At 48.4% G+C, this 16,534-nt stretch overlaps 2 protein-coding genes across 3 annotated transcripts in view; one reads left to right on the top strand and one right to left on the bottom strand.

The window, feature by feature from the left end:
- Positions 1-13,683, bottom strand: part of LOC105192344 (lachesin) — a 53,385-nt gene extending 39,702 nt beyond the window's left edge. Inside the window, exons 1-2 of one of the 2 annotated variants that reach the window (XM_011156414.2) lie at positions 13,330-13,683; positions 5,877-6,013 (exon numbers count right to left, since the gene is read on the bottom strand). In XM_011156414.2, the coding sequence (XP_011154716.1) occupies positions 5,877-6,012 (136 nt within the window). In that variant the 5' untranslated portion in view covers position 6,013; positions 13,330-13,683. Of the gene's footprint in view, positions 1-5,876; positions 6,014-12,770; positions 13,000-13,329 lie in introns of those variants that run through there. The other variant, XM_025301614.1, reaches the window with a different exon arrangement.
- pygo (pygopus family PHD finger) overlaps positions 1-16,534 on the top strand; it is a 74,464-nt gene that overhangs the window by 2,631 nt on the left and 55,299 nt on the right.

Genomic DNA, 16,534 nt, shown 5'->3' with positions numbered 1-16,534 from the left:
AACTGTGCGAGAGCCTGTACCTGCGCATGTGTGCGCGCGCGCAAATAGCGACCATATACGCGTATATTACGCACTCGCAATTCACCTCACGCTCGTTCCTCCTTTAATACGAGCCCGCGCACGTATGCCCGCACTGGAGCGTGTCCTTAACGTGTAAGAAGATTACTACTAGTACGTGAGCGCGAGCGCGAAACTATGCTTCAAACTATTCCTCATTCACCGTATAGGCGTGCACATATTAATATTAAGCGCACACACTGTACAAACACATGCGCGACCTGCGCCGGCCGTGCAACGGATACCCGGGGGTTATCGCCGGAGGTGTCGCACTTTCCCTCCGACGTGCGCGCGCGCCCGCGCCCGCGTTTCCGTAAGTCAAACTACGAAGATCGACGGCCGCGCGACGGTGGGATGGCTCGGGGTGGGTGTCCTCGCGTTGCCGAGGATTAAGGGACTCCGCGCTGGGGGAGAGAACCCCACTTTTTCGGATACTAAAACCTCGATCCATCGGATCGCTTAGTTCGTGTGAGTGTGCTTTGGGATCCTTCTCTTTGTTTGCTTAATTATACAAACGATACGACAGGGACTGCAACGTGTGTGCGGCGCAACAGCTTCCTAATTAGCGCACTAATTAGCGCGTTATGTCTAAATACCGCGAAACAACGGCAAAATAGAATTCCACGAAAGGCGGTAAGCGTCGAAAAATCTGATTTCTTGAGGGGGGGGAAACTTTTTTCCGCCGAACCGCGCGCGCTCATTAAGGAGCCCCGCGTTCCGTGACATTTTTCCAAATTTTCGCGAAAATTCCGCGAGATCGCCCACGCTCCGGGGAACAGTCGGTGCTAGAACAATTGAAAATCGAATCGAAGCGCACGGTCGTCGTTTCTTCTTCGTCTCCTCGGCGACGGGTGCGAATTTCCGGCCGAGGAAAATCGCTTTCGGATTTGTTCACGGCGCGGTGATCTCAACAATGTTGTTGTGAGGCGGCGCGCGTCCCTGCGTATCCGTAATTGCACACGTCCCGGCGTTGATATATACCTTCCCCCCCCCCATATACACTGTATAATCGTGGACGTAATTGGGATTCTATACATGTCCACTTGGTCCTTAGCGCGTTACACGTAACGTTCGAAGCTTCCTTGGCGTTAACAGCAGTGCTCAGATGCGGGGACACACGGTGTCGAGACGACGGTCGGCAAAGCTGTGTCCGTGCGTTGCAGATATGTTGTGTAAATGCAGTTAACTATAGTAACGAGACACATTTTGCCGGCGCATACATGCGGACGCTCGTTACATATGTATAACGTTATATAGTATATAACAACGCGCAGCGTGTAGAGGGTCTCCCGGTGGAGTAGCGGCGCGGATCGTGGCGGCGTCGCACCTGTGACGCTAAATGTGAAACTTTAATCCCGCGTCTTAATCGCGCTTCCCTAACAATCACGGAGTAATATTTCTGAAATTTTGCCGACTGACCGCGGGTCGCGTCTTTCCGCGTTTCCGAGAGTCTCCTCCTGTGTCACGAGCGTTCGAAGAAAGAACGTCATTATCCGGCTTAGATTACAGTCGACTCGAAATTCGTTCGAATTTTGCGTCGTGTCTGTAATCATGTCTCGTCAAACCCAACTTCGCCTATAAGTGACGCCTATAAAATTGGTCAGTGACTCTGGATTTGCGCTCGTCTCGCTTCTTTCCGCGCAAATTCCGCACCGATAATACGCAAATATTTTTTAAAATCGCGCTGGCGACTCTCCCTCGTCGTTATCATTCGTAAAAATGTATGTTCGATTAGCCGAGCGACCGTATATGCGGCGGGAGGCTTTTCAGTTGAATATTCAGCGAAAAATTGCGGCTTTTGGGTTTCTCTTGGCGGGGATATATCGGTAGTAGTAGTACAAACTATCCGATATCGTCACGCGAATAAGCAGACGTATTGCGACGTCACGTATCGCATAGGCGGACATGTGCGAGTATATTGCACACGAGAATTTGACATCACGCGCGTATCGCGCGTCATTTGATAGATAAGATCGTTACACGGCCCGTAGCGAACGATAGCACTGCCATGCAACTTGCGCAACATTATCCCTTAATCACTGTACGAATGAAATCAACACATTCGATATCGACTGGGCTGTCACTTGATCATCGCGCGCGTCGCAACGGGTCGTTCAATTCTCATCGGAGAGCGAGTTACCCCGGCGGGGTGAAGTGTCGACGCTGATTTTCGGAAAAACACGATAAACCGAATAATTCGTAATTCACAGAGTTAATTCTCGGGAGGGAGCAAACTTCCTCCCGGGAAGTTTGCTCATACGAGAGCCGTAGGAATTCTATTTTCCTTCCTGTGTTTGCAAGCACGGAACTTTACTTGTCACGTACGAGAGCGTGTACGAGCGCAACAGGGTCGGTTCAAAGGGTTACCCTTAGCCAATTTCGCTTTAGCATCCATTCCGTTCCCATCTTTATACATGGCGCTCCAGTTTCTCCACCTACCTGCGCTATCGGTTATTGGCTACCGGAATGTTGAACGCAACCGCCGTCAGTTGTCTGGATGTATCAGATAAGTAGAGTTAAGTAAAGAAAAGTGGACGTAGGTAGAGCCATTTATTATGCGCTCTGGGACATTTGCTATTGAGCACTTGAGCAAAGATACATGAATAGAATCGAAAGAATTTAGTGGCAGTCAATAAAATGGTGTATACCGAGGCGACTTGACTTTGGCGAAAGAGAGAGAGAGAGAGACGCGTTTGTTGAATGAAGCGATGTATATTTTTTCCTTTTTCTCTCTCTCTCTCTCTCTCTCTCTCTCTCTCTCTCTTTTATCCTTTCTCGCGTTCTCCCTTTCTCGCGCGTTCTCCCAGGGAACGGAAATACAATTTCATCTTACGAGATTCAATTAAGTCTAACATCACGCGAAATAAAAAGGAACGGAGGGAAATAGGAAAGCGATACGAACGATTTGTCTGTTGGCCATCTAAACTGCGTTTCAGCACCACCGCCCGATGGGGCGAAAAGTTGGCCGATCCTTTTGCATGCATACGTCACGTCTTCGCGTGCCGCGTCGCGATCCCGTCGGTGTTCCATCGCGCGCATAAATATCACGTGTTAAAGCCGTAAAAAGATGACTTGTAGCCGCTCACCCGCGCACGCTGCCTAAGTGGTAAACTTGTAAGTGGCGAAATAAAGTTGGGTAGGGGTTTCGCGCGCCCGCGCGCGCGCTACCGTGTCTGTGACAGTTTAATTAATATCTTTCATCCTCAAAGGAAAAACTTGGCGAACTAACCGGCATGGACCCGGCAATGCCGAGCCGGTTAGAACCACTTCAACTTCGGACGCGACGACGACGACGACGACGACGACGACAGCAACGACGACGACGACGACGACGACGACGACGACGACGACGACGACGACGACGACGACGATGACGATCCCGCGCCAACGAGAGCATTTTCTCCACAGCTCCATTCTTCTCGTTTGCCTCTCCCGTCTCGCGATCGCTCGAATAAAGTTTCGTGTAGTTTTCCCTTCTTCGCGTTTCGAGGCAATTTTGTGTTTCGACGTTACCGAACTGTAAGATACGCGCGATAGCGAGTTCTCACTGGCGAAAGTTCCGGCCGGAAAGAATGCCGGCGAAAATAAAAGGAATAATGTTTGACTGAAATTTTCTGACATCGCAACGATTTAAAAACCGAGGACATCTCAGTGGATTCAATTCACAATTAATATCTAATGCACGAGCTGTCTGCCGAAACGATATTCGTAAATTATTGCAAATGCAACGGATGCTTTTCTGTTCCGACTTTGTGTCAGTTGTTGAGCCGTGAATGTCCTAATTTATACTTTTATTTATACGTTCATTTATTCTGCTTATAAATTTTCACTCGCCATGAAACGCCGCGATTTTTACTACCACTATATCCGCGCGTTATCCATTAAAAGAAAGAAAAAGAGAAGAAGAGCGATATCGGATATACTCGCCTCGACACGCATAGATTCCTCGGCCGCGTATCTGTGAATGCACCGACGATTAGCTTCGTAAAATATCGCAGCGACGATAATGCGCTTTCTCGCGCGCGGCTGTAAAAACCGCGGAAGGAGGGAAAAAATGACGGTGATCCGACGAGCGTGTAAGCCGCGACTTCTGAACAATTCGCAAAAAATAAATGACACGAAATTTGCATGGATTGAGTTTGTTTAGCGCAGACCCGTTGTTGCTACGTTCAGCGCCGACGTGGTTATTACAAATTCTTTGAAGTATTTCGTATGCTTTAAGCTTATGATATATTTGTTCCACAAATTCGCGTATTTGAGTTTACGTTTATGCTCCACGAGTCCTCAAGAATGGCGGAGCGAAATCGTGCCTGGTCAAAAGCGAGATGACAATAGTGCTTTCGGAATTTATGAAAAGCCCTTTGGCTTTATTAGTTGCCCGGCGTTATGTGGTTGTCGGCAAATATGCGATTGCCTTTTGCATTGTCATCGTACGAACAGCATACGAGCGTATAATGACGAATGTCGGCCTCGCTTTATTCGAGAAATATGACAGGTGAAAATGAGAGAGAGAGAGAGGGGGGGCGCGATTTTTTAATAAACGCAAAATTTTTCAAACGACCATGTGCATCGCGCGCTGAGAAACGCGTTATACGATTCGCCTGTCACTCAACCGAACTCACTGTTGACGCAGCGTTTTCGCGTGTCGAAACAAGATTCACGCGGAGAAATATTTCCTCTTCTTCTCGCCGAACATTGTCGGGCTTTCCGAAAGAAAGACAGACAATGTATCGCCGCGGCGTGCAACACTGTATAAATCCGCCACGTATAGATAATCTTTCACAATGCATTATTCAGAATTTCCACAAAGCTTTATACGCCCCGCGAAAAAGCAAAACCTTCAGACGTTGCCGAGTGGATATCCGCTCGTGCAGGAAGCACGTGACGTTACAGGGTTTATTTACGACTCGGCACACAACGTCGCGTCAACCTCCTCCGATTATTGCCGGTCAAATACGCCCGATCATCGAACACGCGATCTTATCAAATAATTGAAAAACCATGTCGGCGCACCTTGGGAACGGTATGGCCAGCTCCCCCGGGGAGCACAAACTGATGATTCGGAAGAATCTACGGAACTAGGGTCTGCGCGTTCAGATTAAACGTTCGGTAAGCAGCCATAACTTTCGATCTTAGACTCTTGGCTTATCCGCTTGGCAAATTATTTGTTTCTCCTCTGTGTCGCTCGAGTTCTAACAACGACCGGGAAGGGGCGGAATTGTTGGAGAATATCTCTGCATACGTTACGCAGATAGGTTTTTATTGAAATCAATTTCGCTGGCAGATATATTGTTACACCAGTAAGACCGCACGTCTCGAGACGACGACGACGATTACGTTCCTCCGCCTCGCCTATTGTACTTTTACAGCCCCGGCTGCATTATTTGCGTCGGAAGCTATCGCAAACTAGCTCCAATTAGCAAATCAAGCGAAGCAACAAGGGGTAATCTGCGTTCGCGTCGTAACTGCGGATCGTAATTTATGCGCAGCGCGACTTAGGTGTAGGAATAATTTCGCGAAGCGTCGCGTGTTAAGCCGGGGGATAACCGACGAAGGGAGCCCGCCCACTCCCGATCATTTACCGACGTTTGTTCGAGGGGAGCCCGGGTGAAAGGCACTCTGTGCGACGAGTGTCTTTTATTTTTTTTCCGCCGGTAATACGGGATATTTGTTCGCGCGCATCCCTCGGCTTTAACGCCGGCGGCGGAATTCCCGCGGAAGGCCCGCCGCTCTGCCTTAGCGCGGCAAGGAAAACGAAAAGAAAACGGTGGCGACGCGCGATGTTGGCAATATGCAGATGAGTATGTACGGGTATGTACCTGATAGCGTCGGATTCGTCGCGGACGAGGATGCACCGTCCTGGCGCATAGCGTCACTGGTAATTGCCGTTCCGCCGAGATTGGTGCTGTAGTCTTCGAGAAGTACGCAGCACAGTAATAGCCGTGCCACCCTCATTCTGAAAGAGCGAAAAAAGAAAAGCTGAACGATAATAACGACTCGCGCTCCCTTTCTCTCCTTCCCTTCTCTCCTCCCCCTCCCCTCCCCCTCCGCCTTCTCTCTCTCTCTCTCTCTCTCTCTCTCTCTCTCTCTCTCTCTCTCTCTCTCTCTCTCTCTCTCGGTCTTTGATTTTTCCGAGGAGGTGGCACGAAAAAATGTCACATAAAAACGACACTTATTGTTATTAAGATAGTAATTGGCGTAAGATGAATCTATCTACATCGTAGGATAAAATCCCGCGTATTTCTACGCACTTTAGTACGCGTTATTTATCGAGCTTTTTGATTATATATCAGTTAATTAACTGATATGTAATAAAATTAACTGATTAATTAATTAATTTAACAAGAGCTTGAAAGCTCGAAAGCGCAGCATTAACAATAACTCATAGCCGTGAAATGTTAACGGGGAGGTTACGCGAGCGATGCTGGAATTTATGTATTAATGCAAATAATGACTATTTAAAAATATATCGAAATGTATAAAGCTTCATGTTAAATACAATATGTGATACGATGTCGCAAACGCACGTCTGAACTTGGAATATTCATTTGAGTTTGAGTCGGCTTTGCACACGTCCAAACGAAGCGAGTCTCTCGTTTGTCATAGTGCTTAACGTGTGACGAACGAATATATCTGAGATTTCTCGCGGAGACAAGAGAAACCTTAGAAAAGAGAAACCTTTGTACTTTTTCTAGTAAAAATTCTAGACTCTTATCTAGGACTAAATTGATATATATACGCGCGGAGGAGCCAAGTTTGGTGAAGCGAAGCATCTTTTTTATTGACGTTGACATTTAAGGGAAATTATTTTGAAAATGTTGTCGGAGCAGTTTCGAGAATCCGATTCAAATCAATACACTGCATCTTAAACGATGTCTCGTTGCATTTATCCATAGCTGCATTTTATCGGAGTTCATAATGTCCCACGGTAATTGCATCAGTCTTAAAACGCACGCGTAAATAAACGGTGAGCGTTTTATTGAATTCTGCGGTATAAAATATCTCGAGAGTATCGATCAGTTGTGTGTCGAACGGTCAAAGAAAAATACATATATATATATATATAGTATTAACCGTCGATAGCTACCCTCCGTAAACGCAAGGAGAAAGAAAAATACGGGGAAAAGGAGAGAAACCTCAAAGTAATAAAGAAAACTCTAGATCGGAGCAATCGGGCGATTAATCAAACACATAACGTACATGTAGACTGAAAACTATAAACTAAAAGTAAAGAGATTAAACGTCTCGCTTAATCGGTCGTGCCTATCGCGCGAAAACGAAGCTTTCCCACGGAAGCGGGGGTTTCCGGGAATGAAGCCAACCCCGAGGCAGTCCCCGAAACGCCGAAGGCAACGGCGGTGAGCGAGCCGGTTAACGTGTACGAGAAGTTTCTTCGCTCGCGCTTGTACCCTCTCTCCCTCCGTACGTCTCGCGTCTTTCCTTCCGGTCCGGTTTTTTCGTCGTTTTGCGCGCTTGTCGTCCTCGCCCGCCTCCTTTCCCGATCGATACATTTGTCAAGCGACGTATAAACGCCGCTAAGTTCGCGGCAATTCCGAGTAATGTACGTACGTGGCGGGCGCGGATCGGCCGGCAAAGTGTCGCTGGACTTGGACCGTACATCCTGAATCCTCGGGATGCGGTCGCTCTCGTCGTCCGTGTGGAAACGCGCGGGGCAATTATCCTTTACGCCATCTCGTAAATAACAATCTCTCGGCCGTTTAGCGGCGGAGATTTCAGTCCGCGTACGAAGCGGAATTTAGCGCTTCTGCCCGCGCTTATATGCCGCGCGAGTAACTGCTTCGTTCTTATTTACGACAGGACTAAATGAAAACCCTCTCGTCCTGTGCCTCTCGCCCTTCTGCCTCCCAATCCTCGTTACCCTCGTTTCCTTCTGGCTCTTCTTCCCTAGTCACCACCTCTTCCTCCTCCTCCTCCTCCTCCTCCACTCACCTCCTTTTTTCCCCCCTTTTGCTCGCCGTCGCCTACTTCTCTTCGCGCCCTGATGTCAGATTATGGGCTCTTTGTCCTATCTCGCTTACGCGTGATCGATGGTCCTCGCGGGCCAGGCCGAAGTGAAAGATCTCCCGACGAAAGTGTCGTGATTTTGGAAGATGGGGGTCAAGAGGAGAAATATCCGAGATATTATACGTCTACCGGCTGAGACTGCTCGTCACTTTTGTATCGTCCGCAATTATTCCCATTTTTGAGCATCACCTTCGGATATTTTTAACACCTTTATCACTTGATGGTGACCATCATCACCATCATCACCACTGCCATCACCACCACCACCACCACCACCACCACCTCTAGCTCTTAATTTCGGCCCCGCTTCCCGATCGGTACTTTCCCGGGAGGTTTTTTTACCTCTCGAGTCTTTAGAAGCAGCTTTTTCTCCTGCAATTTTATCTGATGGAAGCTAAGGGAAAAACCCAGAGCCAAGCTGTTGAGCTCGAGTTTAGCTCCCCGGCCGAGTGAGAATCTTCCAGCGTTCGGTTATTTGCGCGTAAAAAGAAATTATTTCGAATCGAGATTTTATTTCCGTCCGGCAACTCGCGTTGCACACGCCGCGCGCTTTGCCTGTGTGCTCCATCGATCTTAAATCCCTCGGCGGCGCGTTGCGCAAATAAAATAACTCGGCTGATATCGATCAGCCGATCATCCATATCGCGCGATGAATTTGGCCGTTCCGCGCGAGCGCGCGTCGTGACATCTGCTTTTTATCCTTTCCACTTTTATTTTACGAATCCGACGATACGGACAGAGTATTTCCGCGTTCCATCCAAGGACCGCACATATATTTCCGCGGCATCTCCCGATTCGATAAGAAAGAAACGGCAAAGAAAGAGAGAGAGAGAGAGAGAGAGAGAGAGAAAGAAGGGCGGGGGAGAAAGAGAGAGAGAGAGAAGAAGTGCGGAGAATCCGTTGCCGACGCCGGTGCTCGCGCGAGCCGACGAGAGAGCCTGATTTATTCGAGCGCGCTGAAAATCTTTTATTCCTCAATTATCGCCGCGCGAAAATATTTTAATCCGCGCCACGGAGTTTAATTTTCGCTCCATTTCCGCTGCTGTAATTTCCACGGCTCTATCTCTATCTCTGAAAATATTTTCCCTCCTCCCCCCGGATACCTCGTGTCCTTTCGATCCGCGACGCATTATTCTCATACGCCTTTATTGAATTTATTATCCCGGCTCATCATTACTCGCTGCATTATCGGCATCGTTTTTGCCATTTAATCGAATCTCCTCTCACCCCTAGCTCATTCTCTCTCCTTCCCTCCTGCTTATTTTTGACGTCGCAATATCCCCGAGGCTGCCCCGCCTCGGCGTTGTCCCGTCCCGTTCCGTTCCGTTCCGTCCCGCGCCGCGTTGCGGCACAGCACGCCTATACCGCGGACGTAATTTTCTATAAGCCGCGAAATAAAAGCGCGCGTCTATAAATCTGATTTGCGCCATTATCGGAAGTCGCTAGACGCGGCGAGATTGGCGATATCAGCATCTATAAAAGCGATCGCCGCGTTGTACAAGTAAAACTCCATTTTCTGCTCTCTTAGACACGCTCGCCACCGCGATCTGGAAGTTTGCTCGCAAACAATCGGCCCCGGGAAGAAAGATCGGGCAAATGTTCGGGCCGTCGATGTGGCGTCGCCGATTTGGAATATCAATCGGCCACGGCGGTTGCGAAGCGCGACGGCAACCGCGCGTTCGGGAAAACGCTAAAATGCGAGGAAACGCTAAATGAGAAACACGAACTGCGCGCGCGGAGATTTATACGCGACCGAATTTTCCTCCCGCGAACGTAATTCACTCCTCGCTCTCGCGGAATAATGACCGTGAAAGTTTCTCGCTCTCGTGGCAGTGCGGGAATTTCAGGATTTTCCGAAAGAAGAGAGAAAAAAGGAAGGAAAATATTAGCACGAACGCGGAACTCGGTGGTGCGTACGTTCTTCCTCCGGGTCCTTTATTCAACGCGCAAAAAAATTTCTAAAATCGCAGCTGTGCCACACCGTCGTCGTAGTCGTACCGCTGCTGCTACGTGGAAGCAGGTGTTGTCACTTTCGCAGATAGAGAAGAAGAAACACTCGGCGGAGCACAGAAGTGTGCGCGCGGCTCCGTCCGTGTAAAGCAAAGTGATTTGCTTGAGGCTCGAATCAATGGCAAATGCTTGCATAATCTGACATCCGTTCGATGCAGTTATATCACCGATGCGGGAATATTATGTATCACTGTATCACATTGACGCGCTGTCGTGCACGCTATCGTCATTTGTAGCAAAGCGTAATTTTCACTTGTCCGTCCCTAACGCCTTATAACACCCTAATTACTGCACTCTACTCGCGTACTCTCAGCGGTCTTCGTCTCAGACTTCAAACTAAAACTCCGGGCGAATAAAACGAACGGCCGCTGCCGTGTGCTCGGCTTTGATTTCGAGGTGCTGTTGATATTCAACAGGGACGAAGAAGGGGAGATGGGGGAGGGGGCTAGTTCAACATTTCCACCAGATTCTTCGCTCTCTTGCATTTATTCTCGGTACGGCTCGGTCAAATTTTAATCTAAAGTTCCGGCTGTATTTGTACGCGCGCTCACGCCCGGTTTATCGTTCTGTGTCACGGTCAATAGAAAGTTCGGCGGAATAATACGCAACGATTGCTATAAATCCGACGGGATGACGGCATATACGTGAAACACGACGGCGACGCTAACCCGAGGTGACACTGATCCCTATCGTGAATCTGAATAGAAAATATAAAAAATGATATATACGACGAAAGAATTTACTGCCTCAGCCTAGACGGGCTTAAACTGTCGCTCTCTAATAGCCGTTCTTCGCCCGCCACGTTCTCGATCCCGGTCGCTCCGATAAATCGATCTCGCGCCGCCCGAAAATCGCCTCGAGCCGATTTAATCGCGTCCGAAACGACGTTGCGGAAAAACTCCCGGACGGCCGATCAATTTACCGGCGACTTTATCTCGGCGGCCTCTCTCTCTCTCTCTCTCTCTCTCTCTCTCTCTCTCTCTCTCTCTCTCTCTCTCTCTCTCTCTCTCTCTCTCTCTCTTTCTCTCAATAATCTTTTTTCTTATGATAATACACTCCGCCAAATGCGACTGATTTGATTTCGTCTCCGCGGAGACTATCTGCGAACCACGATCCCTTGCACCAACGACGTTATATCACTCCGAATGATTTATTCCGGCTATCACTTCGAATTGCGACTCCCACTCTCTACCTTCTCTCTCTCTCTCTCTCTCTCTCTCTTTCTCTCTCTCTCTCTCTCTCTCTCTCTCTCTCTCTCTCTCTCTCTCTCTCTCTCTCTCTCTCTCTCTCTGCCTCTCACTCTCATTCTTTCTCTCTTTCTACCTCTCGATCTTCGTCCGTCTCTTTCATAATGCAAAGAATAATTTCAGCACATAACATCACAGACGGACGTATGTCCGTTTTACGAATGACCGCTATTGTGCGGGAACGGATTAATTCGGGTATTAGGTAAATCGCGCATAAACATCATTCTGTAGCATTGAATGCAATTACTCTAGCGTTTCATAACGGTGAACGCACGCAATCGCATCACCGCGCAATATTTAGGATCTCATAAGGGAGCGCTGAAATCGAGATTTCAACGGAGGGGAGATAGATGCATGTGTATGCACAGAAATGTAATTAATATCTGTAACGCCTGTCGAAGCCGAAACCCTACGATAGGTTCCTCCAGAAACATGTTTGAGAAAAGAGAATACTCGCGAATGAGAAAATTTAAGTTAAGATGAAGAATAATCGTTGTGACATTTAATATAATGATCTCCGACTGGAGATCTTAATTATGTGTATGTATATGCGCCGTAACGTTACGGCGATTATGACGAAAGTGATTTCAAATTTCTTATCATTAATCTCTCTCAAGATACATTTTCCAAAAGAGCAGCCCTCTCTAGACGGATATATTCTTCCTTTCGAGCCTGACAAGTTATGAACGAGTGCGCTTTTAATGTCCGTATATATCGTGTCCGATAATAAAAGTACATTTCGCATACCGCTCGATGTCATCGTCAAAAAATTATTCTTGTCTGGACAAAGACGATAAAACAGGATTAATTCCCGAGTTATAAAAGAGATTATGTGAGGAATTTTGACGAGTTACACTCTCACGCGAACTAATAATAAAACCTCGCTCGCATCGGGTAATTTGAAATTTACTTTAGCAGAATTTAAATTTATAGAATAGTTACTAGGATGCTTAATGTTATAATACTTTAGGAATTAATATCGCAGGAACTGCAAAGAAAGATGGCATATAATTAAATTTTCACAAAAGAAAGGATCATCTTCTTTTTTGACAAGAAATCGTCCTTCCTACACACACACACACACACACACGCACGCTCACACAAACATTAACACATTATTTAAATCTACTTTTTCTTTTCCGCTTTTTTTTTCACGTCACTAGTAAATTCGTACTAGAAAATTTGTCTCCGGTGTATAAATCCGCTCATTAGCCGTGTCATTAGCCGTGTATTTCAAATATATTCGCCCGCGGATCTCGCGCCTCGTAAAAGCATCGTACGCGCGTCTTTATTCCTCGTGCACTTTTCTGTACCCTATCATCCTCTGATTGTGTGAATAACACCAGTTGGTACGCGAGTCATAACGGCAGGAGAAATAAAATGTCTGAGGTATAACACACGCGTAATATGATATATCGCGCAATAACTCACATTTTTCGTAAAACGTCCCAAAATGTGCTTTTAATAATATCGTTTGCGCTAGCGTCGCGGTAACATTGGTTTACTATACTCCCTTGTCTCGACGAACGTCCCGTCTGACTTTTATTTAAGAGATCGCCGCCACCGCTACCGCCGCCGCCGCCGCTGTCTAATGTTCCACGTCGGGAGACAACCGATCGCGTAAAACAAACGCAATTGCACCGCAATCACACTCGACGAACCAACGTAGCCAACGTAGCCAATGTAGTTGTTTCTCCTTGTTTCTTTCGTCTCGATCTTACACGAGAATACACAGCGCTCACGATCAGATTACGTGAGGCACACTCGCATCCGCTGACAACGTGAGTCGTCTTTTTTCAATTCCATAATCACTCCGGCGCGATAGCCAATATTCAGCTCCTCGTACATTACGCGTCTATTTCACTATTTAACGGGAAAGAGATTCTTTCTTTTCGTACGATTTAACGGTAAATTACTCGACGGTGGAACCTTTCGAAACTTGAAACTGCCTATTTATTTTTAATGGGGTGATTATCGGGAAGTGCATTACCTCGCGAAAAAAGTGTAGCATTATACTGGCGAGAGTGTGACACGACGCGCCATACGCGCGCGAATCCCTCTTTTAACGTCCCCCAAGTTCGCGCACTTTTTTTCCTCCGTCCCTCTGTGATTGAACCCGCCGCGGACTTTGCACGAATCTTTTTTCCCACGGCGAAACGTCACCCGCTCCGTCCGAGAGGCTCGCGCGAAACGAAGCTACACTACCACCGGTGGACGCATCCCCGGGCGTCGGGACGCGTGTACTGACTGCGTCGAGCTGGCCGCGTCGTCGAGCGAGTCGAGAGAGCGGCGTCGGGACGCTCGCCGTGACGGGACGCTCGACTCGCATAGCGCAGGTCCGCAGGCCCGCAGGACTATACGGTGTCGCTTTTCTTCTTTCCACCGTCTCCCCCTTCTCTACCAAGCCTCTCTGCTCTCCTCACCTTATCTCTCTCTCTCTCTCTCTCTCTCTCTCTCCCCCTCTCTCTCTTTCTCTCTCTCTCTCTCTCTCTCTCTCTCTCTCTCTCTCTCTCTCTCTCTCTTTCTCACCCCCTCGTTCGCGTCGTTGGATATAATACTCAATTTATTATGTACCTCTGATACATGCGGACCGCCGCGCTGGAAAAGTGGGAGGCGCGCGAATGCACGGCAAGCGGTGGCTGTGTGCCGGTCCTCCTTCCGGCGAAAAATAAAACTGCGAGAAATATGAGGGGGCGAAAGAGAGAAAGGGTGAGAGAAGGCGAATAGACGGCGAGACGGGATCTAAGCGAGTGTAGGCGGTGGAGGCGATGAAGGAGAACGCTCGGAATCGGCAGCGTTCCGTTCGAGGGTGAATTGTCGAGATATTGTCGATCGGGCAGCTCGCTCCACGATAAAGCGCTTCGGTCAAAACGTCCTCCTTTTTGGTGCTCGACCGGCTGACGAGCGGGAAAAAGAGATCTCCGGACTGAAGTGCCGATCGCTATGTCAAAGACGAGGGAATGAAGAAAAAGTACCGTGACGACGACGGCGGCGGTGACAACGACGACGACGACGACGACGACGGCGACGACGACGACGACGACGACGACGACGACGACGACGACGACGACGACGACGACGACGACGACGACGACGACGACAGCGGCGACGGTGACGGCGGCGACGAAGGGAGGATGATGACGAGCCGCCAGAGGGTGGAAACGGATACGGGTATCCGCGGGTATAATGCGCGCTCGCGCTTTCGTCCTCGCTTTTTCACTAATTGTCGGCGGACGAGACGCCGCTAATGCGCCAGTTTAATCCCGAGAGATTGCGCGCGATGATGCCGTGCGCGATTGATAAATCCGGCGAGGTTTGACGATGATTGAAACGACGATCGAAGAGCAGAGTTGAGAGATGTCTCGCGCGGCAGGAGGCGTGTCAATCTGATAATTGAGACTCGCACGACTTGGCTTCGTCTACAAGTTGATGATATCTTCAAGAGCTCGCGCTTCAAGGGACGGACAGTGAGGATGAATCGTATCGCGCACGAGAGCGCCTGTCTTTCTGTCCAAGCGGATAATATAATCGCGTAATGTTCTATCTGCTAATTTTAAGATACGCCGCCGTCACGTCGCGAAACGTACACGGCGAGGCGAGTTTGTACATCGCGAGGTCGCCTTCGCTTCTTCGCCTGATGAAAATTTCACTGTAACTCCGTCGAATCGGAAATTTGTTTAGCGGGAATTAAACGCCGTTATGAAAACATGCCAAATAGGGGCCAAGTTAAAGATAATATAATTAGCTAGCCGTCCAGCTTATTAAAAGTTACTCTAAGAAGCTGTCAAGACATCGAGATAGTTCCTTACTTCCAATTCACGAGGCGGTCGTCGCTGAGAGATTGTTTTCAGTCGAAATTCTCCAGGCAGGCGGATAAACGTACTTCACTTCGGAATATCGGACTTGTATTTCTTCAGGGGCACGAGCGTATTTTCCGGACAATCTCATGTAAAGTTAAATGGTCGTCCCGGTGAAATATCCATTTTTCCCCGTCATAAATTATATATCGCTTACCACGCAATGCTCCCCCGAGTCCTCTGAATATGTATCACGACAAACCTTGTGCACAAAAAGAGAAAGATATTTTAATAAATGCCCCACACATTCTCTCTCTTGCGAAACACCACCGGGTCCTCCTTGACACATATGTCGCGTTCTGGAATGATTCAATGTCGGAGGAAAAAAATAAAACGTCTCTCACACCGCTATCGATTTGGCGAAACGTGCGTCAATTATATATCGTGTTTTATTTATCATCTTTACAGCGACGGCTTTTTCTCGAATTCACTTGGATTTACGATTATCGATCAGCGCTCGAAGTCAGCGTGTTCTGGTCGGCGTCTCAGGCGCTATTTTCTCCCAGGCGAGACCTCGCAAAATATCGTCAAATTCAAACGGGAGTTTTAAATCTCTGCTAAGGTACATTCGAGTCTTGATTGCTGAACGGCACGGGATGGCATTATAAATCAATTAAAGCGCGTTCGCGATAACTAAATTATGACACGCGAGAAGTTATTCGCTGTGGCGGATACGCGCCGGTTGGAGCATGAGTCTTAGCGAGAGAGAGTAGTAGAGGGAGGAAAAGAGAGGGAAAGCCGTATGAAAAATCGCGAAAATTTTTTCTAATATCGTACACGAGGCGCGAGCGCGCGTGGCGCGGTACAAAGGCGCGCGCGCACTTGCGAGGCGTAAGGTCGGAATTTATGAGAGAGGAACATTCCCGGGGATAACGCTGCGGCCTCCTCGGGCGGCTCCTCAATTATGACAGTGAGAAAAAGTACACATTAAGGGGATTGCCCGGAGGCGGCTGAAGCAAGCACATGCATAGCGCGGTACAAAATTGCCGCTTAAGCTGCAGTGGGCGGTGATAAATGTAGAAAGGTTAGAAGCGCGTTTTGACGTGAAGAAAAAAGAGGAAGAGGGAAAAAAATGTGAGAGAGGGGGAGAGCGAGAGAGAGAGAGAGAGGGGGGGAAGGGGGAGGGAGTGAGGGTGGGAGGGCGGGAGAGAAGTGGTTTCGCTGCGAAGCTCGATGTGCTTATTAAAAGAAAGGCTGGCTGATGAAGTGCAAGCTGAGCATCCCCCGCTTCGCACAAACCCCTGCGCGTCGGGTTCGTTCGTGATGAAGGGACGCAACGAGATTAACCGTATTCATTTGCGATGCTCGTTTTCCCCGCTCACGGGCGCAGAGGAGACT

The sequence above is a fragment of the Harpegnathos saltator genome, unplaced genomic scaffold (assembly GCF_003227715.2).
Source record: "Harpegnathos saltator strain DR-91 unplaced genomic scaffold, Hsal_v8.6 scaffold434, whole genome shotgun sequence".
In the NCBI taxonomy this organism is placed as follows: Eukaryota; Metazoa; Arthropoda; class Insecta; order Hymenoptera; family Formicidae; genus Harpegnathos; species Harpegnathos saltator.
This window is presented reverse-complemented; position numbering and strand designations above follow the sequence as displayed.